This window comes from Opisthocomus hoazin, chromosome 8, assembly GCF_030867145.1.
Source record: "Opisthocomus hoazin isolate bOpiHoa1 chromosome 8, bOpiHoa1.hap1, whole genome shotgun sequence".
NCBI lineage: Eukaryota > Metazoa > Chordata > Aves > Opisthocomiformes > Opisthocomidae > Opisthocomus > Opisthocomus hoazin.
The window spans coordinates 10,567,699-10,584,972 of record NC_134421.1 but is presented as its reverse complement, the minus strand read 5'-3'; the positions used below and the strand labels follow the sequence as shown (position 1 = coordinate 10,584,972).

General features: G+C 43.6%; 1 protein-coding gene across 6 annotated transcripts in view; it reads right to left on the bottom strand.

Moving 5' to 3' along the window:
- Window positions 1-17,274, bottom strand: part of TBXAS1 (thromboxane A synthase 1) — a 249,957-nt gene that overhangs the window by 103,042 nt on the left and 129,641 nt on the right. For all 6 annotated transcript variants that reach the window (XM_075428425.1, XM_075428429.1, XM_075428427.1 and 3 more), the window contains one exon: window positions 1,929-2,045. In XM_075428425.1, the coding sequence (XP_075284540.1) occupies window positions 1,929-2,045 (117 nt within the window). The remainder of the gene's footprint in view (window positions 1-1,928; window positions 2,046-17,274) is intronic.

Here is a 17,274-nt window from a genome sequence, read left to right as displayed (position 1 = left end):
CAGAGTTAAAAAGTGATATCATAATTAATGAGCATTGATTTCCTTTGAGAAGTGTTGGTATGGCTTCTAAATTAAGAAACAGCATGAGAAGCACATGGGCGAGGACTTAGGTTGCATTAACTTCAAATCCCAGGACTGTTCATGTATTTGGGTAGAAAATGAAATGTAGGGCTTAGGAGCACATCTATTCAAAAGAGGTTCTTAATCTCACATGGACTTACTGCAAGCGTCTCTCTGTGTAGGGATGGACGGTCTTCTGGTGAAGACATGAGACAGAGGAACAAAACTGGGCCTTTCAGAGAGACCTTCCCCACTCCTTGTTTTCCCTCTTTCTGCAGACTTCAAGGATAAATTGACCATTTCCAGGTCACCCTGAGGCCATGCACAAGCACACCCCTTCCACAGAGTCTGGAAGAGGCAGCACAGGGAAAACCGATTATCAGCACAAAAACAAAGATCTCAATTTTTGCATGTGAGATGGCTACCAGGCAGTACCCAGCCCTCCATTTTGCTTCCTACCACTACTCCTGCATTGCAGCTCCACCAGCAAGCAGCACAAAGTGAGCACCGGGACTTCTCCTCCCATCCCGGTTTCACCAGTCAAACCTGTGCATGCCTGGCCCCATAGCACGATGGCCAGGGCCCCCTCCTGCTCGCCCTCACCGCTCTCCTCAGCCAAGCCTGCCCGCTGGTGCCGGCAGAGGTTGCTCTCCGCAAATTGAGGGGAGCGCGGCTTTATCTTTTGTTAGTCCGCCAGCAAAGAGCCAATGACCTGCAGTAAGGCAGATTAATTTCCTCTAGGAAAATGCAAAACTCTCCTCTCTCCACCACGCCGTGAGCAACTAATCGCTTGCATATTTAAACATCCTCGCCTCGCTAAAATTTCACGATGGAGCCAGTGACAGAGCAAATGTCGGGGTGCATAACCAATGGCATTGTCAGTCGTGATTAATCAGCATCTCCACCAGGCTGGTGGCCAATTAGAATTTACCATAATAAGGAGGTGACAGCCGGCGTTGCTAAGCGACCGCTGTCTATAGAGCTGGGAGAGCCAGACACATTTAGATGTTACTGTGGATTTCGACAGCGGCATGTCAAAACAACACAAGCGTCTGCCCAGTGGAAAATTTTACAACCCAGAACTGGGCACCGGAGTGAGGCATGGTTCCCTTTCAGAATAAAATACATAAAGGAAGAGGTGTTTTTTTGTTGTGGGTTGTTTTTTTTTCCCCCTTGAAAGAAGACTTTAACCAGTCAATCATTTATCTGCATTTAATTAAGAGATATCGTGTCACTGGAATAGGACTTTGTTACCGGGTAATGGGTTCCCATGGCTAAGTAAATGCTGAGACATTTATAGGAAATTAGCAGCAGGTCAGCACAGAGACATTTATTTTCAGTCAGAGGTATTTATCTGGCAATGACATTCTGTTCCAGTGACTTATTTTATTATATGAAAGGATTAAAGAATAAAAGGAGGAAGGGGGGAAGGAGATGGAGAAATGAAAATAGACTGACAGCAGTTCCCGTGTTAACATGCGAGCTGCTGACTCTGCAAATCACGAAAAGCTATGTTCCAACTGAGAGCAATAACCTTTCCTGCACTTTAGCTTACTCCTAACAAGGTGGCAGGGAGGAAGGTGTAAGGGTCCTTTCTGAGTTTGCTGCACTTTTATGGACAAACTGGCTTACATAGAGAAAGACAGAGCATCATATCCTCACACGAGCTATTCTGATTTTCACCAGTCTATGACCTGGACCACACCGTACGTACGCTCTACTGCGTGTGCTCTTCAGGTCTAAATAAACTGGCACAAAGTAGCAGGTTTTACCTATCCTTAATATGGACCTATATGAAGAAGATGCCTGCACAAAAAAAACATGGTTATGTCTCCTAAATTATGAATGTAGCACTGTCTACACCTTACCTCTTTCAGTTTGGTATCACTGAAGGCTGGGGTCAGGAGGCTCCGGACGTACTTCCATCTATCATCACGAAGACAAAGGATGCTGTCAAGCATTGGCTTGGAAATCAAGTTCGGCTTCTAAGTCAAAAGAAAACATGATTCAGTTTTAACACAAATGCAACTAGAGCTACTCAAGACTCTGGCATCTGGAAAGATTGGCCTCGAATGGGGTTGCATTGCTGTCCCATAAATAGAGAGGTTCGAATCAGTTCCAAACACCAAGCTAAACATGAATGAGGCTACAGAAAATTTCTCTTTTGCTGTGAGCATTTCCTCTTGGGCTTGTAAAAGTCCCAGGCCAGTCCTGTAACTCCTTGCTCAAGATTGTTCTGGTTCTGTCGTTCCTGGTGTCCTCCTGCGATTACCAGTTCTCCTTTGCTGAACCCTGGCTTCTTTCCTCCCATTGTAAGGTGACTAGCAAGAGGACCTGTCAACACTCCCTCTCCAGGTGACATGAGTGCCAACGCACCACACGTGGGTGTCGGTGGGGGACACGATTTCTGGTGACAGCTGGTATGTCAGACTGTTACTTGCATTTTAAAAGTCTTCAGAAAATATGTTGATTAGAAAGCAAGTCCCAGTCCTTACTTTGTCTATAAGGAACACTCTCAGCAAGAAGTTGTGGGACTCTTACAGCTTCAGCAGTTGGTCAAACATAGTAGTTTAAAGCACTGCCCCTTGAAGTTCCGTACCAAGATAATTGCTATGGATTTGCAAATTTTAATCCCCCACCTCCCAACTAAGAAATGCCCATCCAGAGAATAGTGATATTCACCAAGGAGTAAAAGGATAAAAAAGATGAAAGAGGAAGCATGTCAGAAAACAACACAACTAACCCTGGAAGAGGCATCAGGAGATGTCTAGCCCCATAGCAGAATCTGCTACAACTTATATTATTGCCAGAGGATGTTTTCTAACTGTTCTTGAAGGCCTCAAACAACAGAGATTCAATAAGCTCCCCACGCAAACTCTTCCAGTGCTGGACTACTCTCACCATGGTAGCACCATCTGTCTCGCTGGAACTTGCAGCCTTTAGTCTTTGTGCTATGACAGGCATAGAAAACAGGTTATTCTCTCCCTCTTCGCAGCAGCCCATATATACAGAAGGCTATAATAACCACTAATCATATTTCTGCCGTTTACCCCAAATAACTATGTATTGAGCGAACTGATGTTATCAGCCATGTTTTCTGGGACCATTTGTTCAGTCTTGATCTTGTCCCTCTGCATAGTCTTGTTGATTTACATCTTCCTCAAGGTATAACCACCGACTTGACACAGTGCTCCAGACGAGGAAGGATGCTTTTTCGTATGTTCTGCAGGCTATATTCCTCCCTATTCACCCTGGAATACTACATACACGCTTCCCTTCTGACAGTGGATTGTTCCTAAATGCTTTCCAAGTCATCTTCAATTAGTATTTCAGGTATTGTATAGCAATGTCCTCCAGACAAACCATCCTAAAATTGGCGGGTGGGGTGGAAGGTACACACCTCCATAGATATCAGGCTGCACAGAGACACTCATTTATACATGCGAGATCTTCTGGCACCCAGGCCCCTGCTTACCTGCCCAGGGCAGCAGTGGCAGTACAGTCCCTCGTGTTGTCAGTAGCAGCAGCATCTGTTTTACTGGGAAGGACCCAAACAAACCAAAGACACTTTGGCCTTCCCAGTGCCATCTGTTGATCCCTTTCACCCTCTAACATTTTCTTTCAGTCCTCCTTTTATTACTAATGTACATGAAAAATGAGTTCTTACCACCTGTTACACACCTGGATACTTTCATGTCATTTTGTGCTTCGAGATTTCTGGTTTTACTGTCCCTACATGCTATTTTTTTATCCTTGTTCTTGGAAATCTGACCTACTTCTCACTCTGTAAAGAAACTTCTTCTCTTCAGGGGCCATGAAGAGCTGACAATTTAGCTACATTGGTCTTCTACTGCACTTCCTAAACTCTCTTCCTTATTGGAAGAGTTTGCACTTAATATCTTCTCTTTAAGGAGCTGCCAGCTCTCCTTAACACCTTTTTCCTTTACACTTGCCAGAATCTTGCTACACTGCATAAGCCTGTGAAATGCAGAAGCCTATTTTATATTGCAAACAGGCTAATGGGACAGTTTTACATTCTCGGCAACACCACCCAGTGTAGTAAACTAATGTCACTGAGCTGACACTGCAGACCAGTTTCGAGCAAAGATGACCCGCTTTCAAGTAGAAGAGTACATAACAGGATATTAAGCTGAAGGGAACGACCGACTCAGGTACTCTCACCAGATGACTACTGTAAGATAAAATATGGGCACATTTTAATGTATACATAGAATATCCTATTTCATGCTATAACAGGGAAAATCTGGGACAGGCTGTCAAAGCTGAAATGGTTTGGACTGTTTTCTCTGAGTATCCTCTTTAAATAAATGATCCGTTTTCTAACTTGTCAGTAGGTATCTGTTCCGAGGATCAGAAGTGCAGCTAGAGAGGCCATCACTCAATGGAGTGCTGCCTCATTTGTTACAGATATTCAAAGGCATAGTAGAATCAGAAGAAAGAGGTTCCGGACAACTGGAAATGAGCAACATCCTTGGAGAAAGCACCATATGCTAGCCTCTGCTCCACAGTTTTATGTGCTGCTAGGGAAGCCCTTTACATTAAATCTTGACTCAGCTGGTCACCAAATAAGTATTCCTTGTATCTTTGGTCTTCAGTTTCAAACGCAGAAGCCGACTGCGGAGCTCCTGAGTGCTCACTAATGCCACTGAAATCAACAGAGAATGTGCCTCGATCACACAAAATGCATTAGTCCAAGAAATCAGGTCACTGAATGGGGCCCTCAAATTAGCAAACACTCTCAGTCCTATGCTGCAACCACCAGCCTTCATTCCTGATCTATAAAGTGGAGACATCACATCTCCTCCTCAGGACTGTTAACGATACACTCACATTTCTGAGGCACTTGGAAACTACAGTGAAAGAGCAGAATAACAATTCCCACCAGGAAATGACTGATTTTGTCTTCCAAGCAAGGCTTGAATAGTGTACAGGAAAAAAAAAAAAAAGCAAAAAAATTATAGGGCACACTCGGAAAAGTATTTTGCATCCACTCCTAAATTGAAGGCTGCCCAGTCTGTGCACTCTGTAAGACAAATCTCCTCTGGAAGACAAGGCTCCACTTAGATAATAACAGATGCAATATAAATCTGACTGCATTTGCCTTGAAAGCAAAAGCCTTCCTAAACCCAAACATTCACCCTAAAAAATGCTCCTAATTGCATGAAGACTGTATATAGTGCATTCACAGAGAGAAGCCCAGTTATTGAACAAAAAGCCTGTTAACTATAATGCTATAACTATGACACTAACCATAGCATTGCCTTTTTAGCACTCCACTTTATGTCAGTAACGCTCCCTTAACATATTTTTGGTGTGTATAGTATTATATACATATAAACGCCGAAAGGAAAGACAGACAACTTTGGCCATAAATTACTTTACTCTGTCTCTTTAAACAGGTACACAAAACCACGTTTGTGTTTATTGGAATAGCATCAGCGTGACTGACAGTGTATAGCGGATTTCATTTATCAGGTTTTCCTCAGCGTTTCTGCAAACACTTTCCTCCTAATTGCACAACCTATGTTACAGGTTCATATAGCAGGAATGAAAATGGATTTGGTATGAGAATGAGCCTGAAGTATCTTAGTGAAAGATGAAGTGTCACCTCTCTCCGAATGGACAAAGTACCAGCTGTGTCTGAGAATTCTTGAGCCTATAAAAATCACTAAAAAAATTACCACGGGAAGAAGGTGTAATATTTTCAGGGGTGGGATTTTGGTTCTCAGGCGGGGAAGGAGGCTGTTTTAAGTCACATGCAATCAGACTCACATTAGATCTAGCATTATCTAAGTACTCAACAACAGCTCTGCGCTTCCTTCTCCTGTGTAATCAACCATTTCTGGCCGCGGTACAGTAATGCTGCATGAAAACTACTGGCAGCACGGCAATGTGTTGCAGCGTACCTGCACAGTGCTACCCAGTTCCCACAGCCACAGACACGCCGTCAGAAACAACAAGGAAAATCGGAGGGATTTGCTTCCAAACAAAGCCTTTAAAACACCAGTGCTTTTAAAACAGAAAAAAAAAAAAAAAAGTTTGCAGATGAGCAGCATCTTAGCAACTGATGCAAGAATTCCTTCCCCATTAAGCCGCTCCTCAGGCTGACCCTTCAGACCCAGTTATTGGCTTGTTTGTCCTTGAGTCAATTTGGCTGGCTGTGTATTACTAAATAATTCAGGCAAACGACTCCTCTCTGGCTTTGAGGCCAAGTGGTACAGAACACCTCCTGTCCCCGAGGTCAAATCACTTTCCCAAAGGGAATGGCGATACCCAAACTGCTTATGGTCATGGTGCATGTTCACCTCCTGAACTGTGCCCAGACCGTGCCTGGGGGACAGCTAATCAATACAGGACAAAACCATGCTAAGAAGCATGTCAATATGGATATCTGTAGGACCTACTCACGCACTAAAATCCTGTCCCTGTTCTGTTCTGGAGCAAAGCTGTAGCCTTGTGCGATTCATAAATCATTTGCTCCTTTTCGAAGTTTGCTACTAGCAGGCTGGGCTGAACCTCTGGCAGCTAGCAATGACTGCCTGGAGCAGATGCAAGGGTAGCGGCACCACGATGTTCCCTCAGAAACTTTGTCATCTTTCTTCAGTAGAAAAATGAGGGATGAAGATTCGCAACCAGCAGAAGAAAGTTAATGCAGACATACTTAAAATATTCAGAATAGATGAATCTTTGAAGAATCTAAAGGGCACCTCTAAAGACCTTTAAAAACCTGCTAGCTCCAAAACCTACAATATAAACTATTCACCTTAGAACCAGCTGCTAAGCTGCTAATCTGCTCCACATGCTTTGACAACACAGACAGAAATGAAACTATAAAACAGGATCTCAGAAACTTTACCTTAAACTTAGACTTAACCATAACTAACAAAACCAAACAAAAAAGATTTCCTTCTGCTGGTGCCAACCCTCAGCACTGAAAGCCTGGTGCGATTCAAACAAGGAACTAAGCTCTAGAGCCCCCAAAATCCCAAAACTTAACAGGAATTCCAACACTAATTCTGGCAACAGTCATACCTAGCTAACCCCATTTGCCTTCATGTAAGTCCTTAGCTTTCTTCTAGCCCCGTAGGCTTTGCAGGATCCAGCTCCAACCAGAATCCCATGCCCATGCTCCCCTGAACTCTAGCCCTAGTCTCAACCCTACAGCCCTTGCTAACGAGAGCCATTCACTCCTCTCACCTCCAGCCTTTCTTCTATAACCATGGACATTGCAGTCCAGCCCTGGGTTCCTCCCACTGCTTTCCCTTGCTGGGGAAACTTTTGTGGTATGTTCCCAATGCAAGGGGTCATCGTTGTCCCAGCTCTCGGGCCTGCCACGCAGTATCTGTGATAGCTCTAGGGGGAATGGGTCTGGGCTTTCTCTCCCTAGGTGAGCTCCAGAATTGGTGAGCAGGCAGCCGTGCCAGTGCATCAGTGGGTTAATTTGTTCATCTTCTGATTGTCAGAGGGTTGCTGTCCTCCTCTTGCTAAAAGTGCACTTGTGATTAGGTATTGCCATCCTGCTTAAGAAATTGCATTTTTTAATTTAGTGAAATTAAATTTAATTTAATGAAAAACCAGAGGAAGTTTGTAGCATGAAGACAAGACTCTATCCCCATCCCTCGGACAGAACTGATTCATAAATCTTTTCATAAGATTACTTGTTGAACCATGCTTGTACCACTTACTGACAGGTCATCACCACCAGTTCAGCCAGCAGGTGGAACCAGTATACCCATGAACCACTCAGATGGTATTTCATCCAGGCAGCGGCAGTGGCAGTGGCAGAACAGATCAACATAACACTTCCCATTAAAAAAGGTAACAGAAAAAACCCTTGAGATATCTCCAGGAAGACATCTTACCATGCCTGCAGTAAGTGGATCATGAAAGTGGGAAGGCAGAAGATGCCTCCATATACTAGTTTCAAAAATCCCCTGTTGGTAAACTGATACGGGATATTCCTTCAAACTTGTCCGCTGTTTTGTAAGAGGAAAAGTCATGCTCAGCCCTTCCTGTATTCATGACATTCAAAGGCACACTGTGTGGTGGCTTCTGGTTGAACCAGGAAGCACTCTGCTGCATGTTATTGAAAACAAAACAGAGCTGGTTTATGTCATATACCTTTCATCATCATTTCCATCTAGCAGGTTCCTGCTTACACTGATGTTATAAACACCTCTCTTCAAAACGTGTATCACTTTTCTCTTCAGAAATCATCATTATATTGGAGCAAGGCCCAACTCCTTACTCAAATGATCACAGCCTTCATGGAGGACCAAGGCTGGGCATTGCCCATTGAACACCATGCCCCAGCGTCAGGGACCGCTGGGTCTGTCCCCGCCACCCCGCTCCGCCTGCCAGGGACCTCCCACCCGTGTAACACCAAAGGCCATCACTACGCACATGTGTTGCCTCTCCCAGACCAGGCTCACTCTACATTTGCCTTGCCAAAACTCCATATCCAAACCCTCAGACGCCACACATCCCACACTGCTGCTCCCGGCTCACTGAAGTCAGTCCTTCCTTGACTATTAAAACTGTGCACGTGCATTTCTTCACAAACAATTTCCCAAAATCCCTTCCAGATCATCATTAAACCCTGCTGATAGTCTATTACACTTTCCCCCCCCCCTCTATAAAAGGCCATTTAAAACAAGTTTGATTTTAGAAATCAAATGTAAAGCAATTAAATCTATGATTTAGGAGGTGTTCTTACAGCTGCAGAGGGAAAATCACCAAACTAACTCTCAAAAGCTTATGTCGATCTCCAATTTTATAAAAGTGTCTAGTAAATGTTTCTAGCTTCATTTGAAACCAACATGCTTGTGGAGAAGGGGACAAAATATCCATGCACTATCTATTTCACTTAGCTTTTAGGTTCTCCTTGGTCATTCAGATACTTAAAAAATGTGTTGCAAGGTAGAACTGATTTCCATGATTACAGCAATTGTCCTCTACGGTATAGACCAGACTATACAAAAAGGCACCTCTAAGCACCATTCCTTTGTTGTCACGTCAGGATCTTCAGCAACTGACTAATGGCTACTGTTAATCATTACTCATTGGAAAAATGGCACAGCCAACATCAGCCTACACGTAAATACTGGCTTTTTTCCTGTGCGGCAAGCGGTGTGGAAACATCTGTTCTTGTCTTCACAAATATTCTCTTAAGTCATGGTTTTGTCAATAGAAACCGAAGCGAGTCATTGCAATGAGGTAAATATAACCATTCATAAATGCTAAAATAAACACATATGGCCTCCTGCAGTCTGACCCAGACCGATGCAAGTCACACATCATTCCATTTGTTGGTGTAAGCAAGATCAAAATTAAGTCCACGCCTTCATCAGTTTGCATATGTTGGTCAGTTTGCATATTTGGGGTCAAAACAATTAAACCAAAGAAAAAAGTATTTACTGTTAATGAACTGGGAGCTTTGGTATTACAAACAAATTTACGTCGTAGTAGAGAAACTGTGCTCTATACGCAGTTTCTGCTGTGCTGAGAAGCAGTTCTTAAACACAATGTTTAAATCTATTTTCCAGCTGACGTAACTAGTCTTTCTAATGTTGGATAAAGTCATAAGACTATTAAAAGCCTCTCTGTTTATGCACACTTTTCCTAGAGGAAAGGTTGAGGACTAGAAGGTTCCTTTTACAGATTGTAAGAAGAATTTGGAGATAAACAGTTCCCAGCAACTTTTGCTACAGGTATATTCCCATGCTTTCAATCATTGACATACATAGGAATGGCAGACAATGCCCATAAGAACCTGGGCTAGATCTTTCTGTTACACAGGAACATCAAATTCCACAGTCTGCTCATTCACAGACATTGCTGCAGCATCCTTGGAGAGTCTGGAGAATACCAAGAGCAATTGTAAGTGCTACCCAGCCTGTCCTCTAGGCTGCTGACACCTGTCCTAATCCTGACCCAAATGCCTTGGGTCTGCAGTTAGATACCTAGAAGAGGATTCACCAAAGCTGAGAAAGGAGTTGTCCAAGCTGCCACGACAGCAATGCAGAAAGAGTCCCACGCTTCCCTAGGGCCCCACCAACTCCCTTGTCACAGACACCATAACACAGTGTGCTCCAGAAGAGAGGCCGCTACAGCTACGATCAGGGATTACTCCCTTTATTTCAACTGAAAAGTGAAGGAGCTCATGCTGCTGACTCCCTTTCATAATGTCACTGCGGGAATCAAACTCACACTTGGGAGAGAAAGTTGTAATTCCTTCCTGGAGAGAAGGACAGGAAGAACCGTAAGGAAATAAGCATAATGAAGAAGGAAAGAACTATCACAGCAGAGGTACAGGCTAGGGGAAGGTGCAGGGAGGGATCGTCCCAAACCCTCCTGTCCTTGCTAGGGAATACTTAGGAGTGAGCTGAGACTGGACTTAGAGCTTTCATTCCCCTTGAAAGTTGGGTTGCAGTCCCACTCCCCCTTCAAGGTCTGTTTATATAAAGCTATCATTAGATAAAGATACATGAGTAATATTTCGCAGTAGTATCTGAAACCTTGGCCTCTGTGATCAGCAGTATTTTGTAGCAGTATCTAAAACCTTGGCCTTCCTGATCCAGATGACTACTCTACCAGGCTGCAGAGATTCTCAACCATGAATGCCAAGGACTGCATGGAATGTGGAGTAGCTTCAACACAGAAGGCTGCAAGCACTTCTTCCCCAAGAATCATCTACAGGTTGTTAGGTAGCCCACTTCCCAGAGAGATGAGATGAGCACCTTGGCACAATTTCCAGGAGAAAAAAAAAAAAAAGCACGAAAAACTTTTTTGTGCACTCTGGGTAGCTCCCCTTGTCACTGGAGACTGTATTGAAGTGGCTCAGTTCCATCACCTGCCCTTGTGACCTGAAGGAACATGTTTGTTGCTGCTGCTTTTTCTTTAGAGCCTGAATCACCAGCCAGTTTTGAAGGTACACGTTAGGTGCATCCCCTCGTGAAACACCATATGCATAGGTCTCAGAGGCTGAACACAAGGTAGGTCTCAAAACTGCTAAGCACTTCGGCACCAAAGTGCTTTTGACGATGCTTAGAAAAAGAAATGCGGGTGCCTGAGAAACATTGGTGTTGAAATCACCAACTCCAAGGGACTCAAGACACTTCCCAGCACTAGGTACGGCCGAGCAAGGGTTTTTACTCTGTACTTTCAAATTAAGTTCCTCAAATAGGGGTTAAATGCTTAAGACTTTCTGATCACCAGCAGAGGCAAACTAGACAGGTGAAGAGGAGATTTACCCATGGCTTAGTTTAAAAATACTACTTATATGCAAAACTTTTCTTCAGAGCAGAGTATACATAAAAAATTTCCCTTTTTCATATATTTCATATCTTATTGACAATTTTGGTTTAACTTCTTTCACTCAGATGTTGTAATATAGAAATTATAAACAGGCCAGTCTAGCTTAAAATCTCAAAGCACTGAGAAACACTAAAAATAAATGTGTAAGTAGTAAACTATGACCAAAAGCTGAGTCTTTTCAAAGGGTTGCTATCAGTCTACCAAGTTCCCATGCAGCACCTGAAAGTTGTTGCCTAATATCCCATTTACTGTGTGACAGCATCCTGATACTCAAAACATGTTTCAAACTATCATTTACTCAATTTGAAACAGAACATTTGGAATCAGTGCTTCAGACCAATGATCTCCAGGATGTGCGAAACAACTCAAGGAAAAAGTATTTCACCTTCACTCCCCACCACCCCAGTGTCCAAATGGAAATATGAAAATCACATCAAACAAGGAAAATAAAAATTTTCTTGTGAAGACTCCTCATAGTTTTAAAAAATACAAATAGGTTCCAGATGCTATTTAAATCAAATTACTAGAAGAAAAGGGCTATTAAAAATTAAAACCACAGATGCAACCTCCAGCACAGGAAGTCCAAAAGCCACGGACAGGCAGACGTTTGGGGGCTATTCTGTAGGAAATCTCACTCTGCGCCTGCCCTGTTCTGCTCTCTCTCTAAGCACCTGCCATGAGTCAGTGACAGAGCACTCTCTGGCCAAACAGGTCTCTCTTTCTGTTAGCTTTCCATTGAACATTCGTTCAGAAAGAAAACTTCAGGTCAGCTGTCATGGCAGCACGACAAGCTGTCAACAAATCACTTTCGCAATATCTGCTTAACTGAAGAATTTGAATTCCCTGCCTGCTACTTCGCAATTGTTTCTAATTACATTAAGTGCATATTTACACATCAGGGAAAAAAACAAACTTCTTGCATTAAGATCTCCACATCTATTTGTCAAAACACTAATGCATTTTCCTGATAGCAGTAGCTGCTTTCGTTCCTCATTTATTTGTCCCTCAAGAAGAGCTAGGCTATAAAACTTTGTAAGCAGTTGCACAGCACACTTTCAGGATTTTGTCTTCCAAGATTTCATATTTGTGGTTATTTGTCTGGTTTCAATCAAGTAAAAAAAAAACCAAAACCCTAATTTATCAAAGCATGTCAAAACAAGCTTATAATGCTTACATGAAAGAGTGTTTGTTCATTTGACTCTCACAAATTAATTTGAGCACATCGAGAATTAAGTGTTTGTCAAAAGATAATTTCAACAATAATAAAGTCCTATTGGGTACAGATAATATTACAGGACTTATCACGAGTTCCCTGGAGCTCGCAATTTCAGTAAAACAGCCTCACTTCCCAAACAACCTGTAACCAGACTGTTCCTCACATCGCTCTTATTTGATTTCTTCCAGGAGAGCAGCTAAAACGCTCCTCTGAGTATCAGCAAGTACCTTGTTCAAAATAAATTAACAGTATCAGCTACTTCTGCATTCTCAAACATATTAGGCTTGTAACAGCAAGCAGCGCGGATCACGAAGCGTGGAGCACATCGCTGTATCTTGTCGTTTTAAGAGTTCTAGGAGAAGATAAAATTTTAAAAGCGCCAAAACCCCCACAAATTGGAGCCCCCGCCCAGCTCACCGATCCCTTTCCTGCGAAACAGGCCTCCTTCAGGTGACACCGCGTTTGGAGGGCCTGTTTCGCCACCCCACCGCTTCCGTTTTACCGTGCTGTCTCCGCGCATGGAACTAGCGGGATGGGTCAGGTCCCAAATTCTCCCACCGGCTCGTGTTGCCCAAAAAGCCAGCGCTGGCATTTCAGGCGTAGATGAGCTGGAAGCTCAGCACACGCACAATAGGACAGAGCAGTGTTTGGGATTTAGATTCCCTTTTATCGCGTGCCCAGGAAAGGACCGCATGCCAGCCGCCAGAATGAAACACCCGCAACCTTTCACTGAGCATTAATTAACCCCACAACAGCCAGGTGCACATGGAAAGACCACGGGGAACTCGAGGGGAAGCTGCCACAGACCTGCCTGCCGGGACTTTCCACGCGAACGAGAAAAGAGGCTTCGCTCTCTAGAAGACCGCGCGCCAGTGACATTGCCAGGCTGCACCCACACCCTGCGTGCACACCACGCTTGATCACGTGCACCTAGCATTTTTGCAAGTTATTGGTATTTCGTACTTCCAAGCCCAGCTTTACTGGCGGGTGGGAGAAGGGGAAAGGCAGGGGTTGTCATTTCCAACCCACCAGCTCTTGCCAGGGCAGCACGTGCTCCCACATCAGAAGAGCCCATTCTGCATCTGCACAGCTGCTTCTCCCACATCTGAGGTCGATGCCGAATCCCCGCAGCATCCAACAGCCTGATAAACAAAAGGGATCTTGGAATCGAACAAATAACCCTCTGCAACATGTCTAAAACCCTGCTGAAATTTTTACTTAGAATAAATCTTAACCCTGGGACCAGGCTAAGTTCTTACAGCCAAAACTGACTGTGCGCTGCCAATATAATATAAAAGCTACCATGAGTGCCAAGGGAACAGCTGAAAGAAGTGAGGAAATGAGAGCTGCCCCACTTGACCACCGAGGAGGGAAAAAACAAGGCTGTGCCATCCAGCAGCCTGGGCATCCAGAGAATGTCTAATCTGACATGGTCAAACGCCAAGTAGGGAGGGGACGTCCCCTCTAAAAACTCAAATGAAACATTAAACAAAATAAAACCAGAGCTGGTTATAGAACCTTAAATAAAGCTCCGAAGTCGAGGGAAACTGGAAACACTGCAAAATCAATTTGTTTTTCCAGGCTTTCTGGAAGAAAAAACAAAATGGAGAAACATTCCAACAAAATATCTTGTTATATATGTTTTTGGAACAAAATAACTTTACTTTGTAAATGGGAACAACTTTGACTTTACATTAAAATGACTTTGACTTTACATTTACATTCTAATCAGCTTTTTATTTTTATTTCAGTTTTTGACTCTCCAAAATCAGCCACAACATGAAACTGCTGTCTTCCACACATTTCCCAATCACATCTCAGAAAACATTAAGGGCCATGTGTAAGGTTGTTTTGGTTTGGGTTTTTTTTTCCCAAGTCTTGATATTGGCAATATAGCATGGCATATATTCCTACTGCAGTCAATTAAGATTATATTAGGAGGAAATTAAGAGAGCAAAACAAAGTGCTAAAAGGTTCAAAATCTTAGACTGAGTGCAGTCTTTGTATCCTAAAGCATACGCAAAAATGGGTCCAAGTCTTTAGCTACATTATCCTATACTGTTTTTCCCCACGGGATCTCTATTTGATTTTGCAAATGTAACATTTAAAAAGAAAATAATGTCCTGAAAAGTTCTAAAATTACATACTAAAAAAAAAAAATCCTTCATGTGAAATAAATCAGTCGGGATTCTCAACCTTCAGACATAAGGCTCACATCACAACTTGTAGAAGGAGTTAGTGATCTGTAGAGCCCTGTCACCAGAAAGTGATACGAGCAAGTGAGTTTCCTTGGTCTTTAATAATCTTTGATGAGTCTGTGTTTACTGAGATTCTCTGGGGGCTCATAAACTTACGCAGTTTGGTCAGATTTTCAATGTAGTTTTTCTATCCAGCTCTTGCACTAGAGGGATCAAAGCCAAAAAAAGAGGACTTTGGGTTTATTTTTCCCCACAATAGATAAATAACTCTATCTTTTCCCTAGGCTTCCTCTCCAAAATAGCAAGACCATTTTGCCTGAAAAATTCTAAATGGAAAATATTAATTGAAGCAGTTAAAGTTTGATAAATTACTGAAAGGTAAACATTGTAATGGAACACATTGGGCAACTCTTTAATTAAGGATATCACCATTGCCTCTGCTACAATGCAGCTTCTTTGGAACTGATGAAATACCAGTATAGTCCTGACGGCATTAAAACGTGACTAAAGGTCAACGACTGGTTAAACTGGAATGTTTCTAAGCCACTTAAATTATTCAGAATTATTTTAGGAAAGCTGCATAAGAAGTGCAAGAGTGCAGTTTTAGCTTCATCTAAATGCGCATACTGAAAATGGAAAAGGAAATAAGGAAACTGTCCTTCACATTGAATTGAAAAGGGAAAAAATAATATCTTGTATACCTTCAACTCACAATTAATCTAGCAGAGGAGAACAGTGCAAGATAGTTCTTGGTTTTACTACTTCTTTCCCCAAACCCTTTCCTGCAAGAGCAAGCGTGAAAGGAAAAGAAGAATGGGGCATTATTTCAGTAAAGAATGTTGTTATTTTAGTTTCTATTGCTTAACACCAGTGAGAGAAGACTGGCAGGAGTAAATAATTAACAACGACCAACAATCCTTTTCTTTTGCTGCAGGATAGCTGTTTCCTGATCCCTGTATATATCTATTGCTGCTTATGTGTCTGTGGGGCTACATGGAGCCTCCTCTAGCCGTCACCAAGCCTTCAGAAACAGGTGAATCAAGGTGAAGATGAGCAGTGGCCAGGTGTGCTCAAAGCAGGGAGCGCTCGTTACGCTGGAGAGCTGGGAGCAAGCCACGCACCACGAAGACTTGAATTTTACACCTCTCCTCCTCTTTCCTTTTTCTTTTAAGTGTGGGGAATTTAATGGTGATGAAAAGTCAGCAGCACTGGCAAGCACGGCGCAACTTTCCCCGGTCGCGGTCGGGAGCATCGCGTGCACAGCGCGGCGCTTCCCCAGCACCTGCGTAACACGCTGCAGCGCGTTCCCTTCCCGAGGCTCAGACCAGCCAACTCTTTGCTATCGACCATTGACAACAAACGGCGCCAAGATATGCGGTTGCTACTAAACAAAGGAGGATTCTCACTGGAGACTAAAATAAGACCTCCCGACCCATTTTTCACTTGCGATCGGCAAGATTTATAGCTGCAACACACTGTCAGAGGTAAGGAGCGCGTCGTCTCTAGACATTCCTTTCCCGTGGAGGCTCTGCTCTCGCAGAATGAACATCACATAGCGTACGATCACAAGGCAAAAAACCAGGATGGCAAAAGTCTTTGCTTAGAACAAATCTACTGGAGTTCTAGGTAACTTCGTAAAGACAAGACAACAATTTTCCAGGCTCTGGTCAGGGAACCGCTACAAAAACAGCTGCATCAATTTAAGATGAGACTACCCCATCAGCTGTTCGCCATGCCCTATCGATTGCAGATCACCACCATTGCAATGGAGCTGGTGCAAGCACGCATCATCTGCTTCAGATGGCCAGCAGGACGAAGGAGGTTCTCCTTCCCCTCTACACTGCCCTAGTGAGGCCCCATCTGGAGTACTGTGTCCAGTTCTGGGCTCCCCAGTTCAAGAAAGATGAAAAGCTACTGGAGAGAGTCCAGCGGAGGGCTACAAGGATGGTGAGGGGACTGGAACATCTCCCCTACGAGGAGAGGCTGAGGGAGCTGGGCTTGTTCAGCCTGAAGAAGAGAAGGCTGAGAGGGGACCTAATAAATGCTTAGAAATATCTGAAGGGTGGGTGTCAGGAGGATGGGGCCAAGCTCTTTTCAGTGGTGCCCAGTGACAGGACAAGGGGCAATGGGCACAAACTGAGGCACAGGAAGTTCCGTCTGAACATGAGGAAGAACTTCTTCACTGTGAGGGTGACGGAGCACTGGAACAGGCTGCCCAGGGAGGTTGGGGAGTCTCCTTCTCTGGAGATATTCCAGACCCACCTGGACAAGGTCCTGTGCAGCCTGCTGTAGGTGACCCTGCTTTGGCAGGAGGGTTGGACTAGATGACCCACAGAGGTCCCTTCCAACCCCTACTATTCTGTGATTCTGTGATTCAGTGCCAAGTCAGCCTGCATAGTTTTGAAAAAGTCCGCACTGATACATAAACTGCAATGAATTAGCTTCTGAGCTGAACCAGATGAG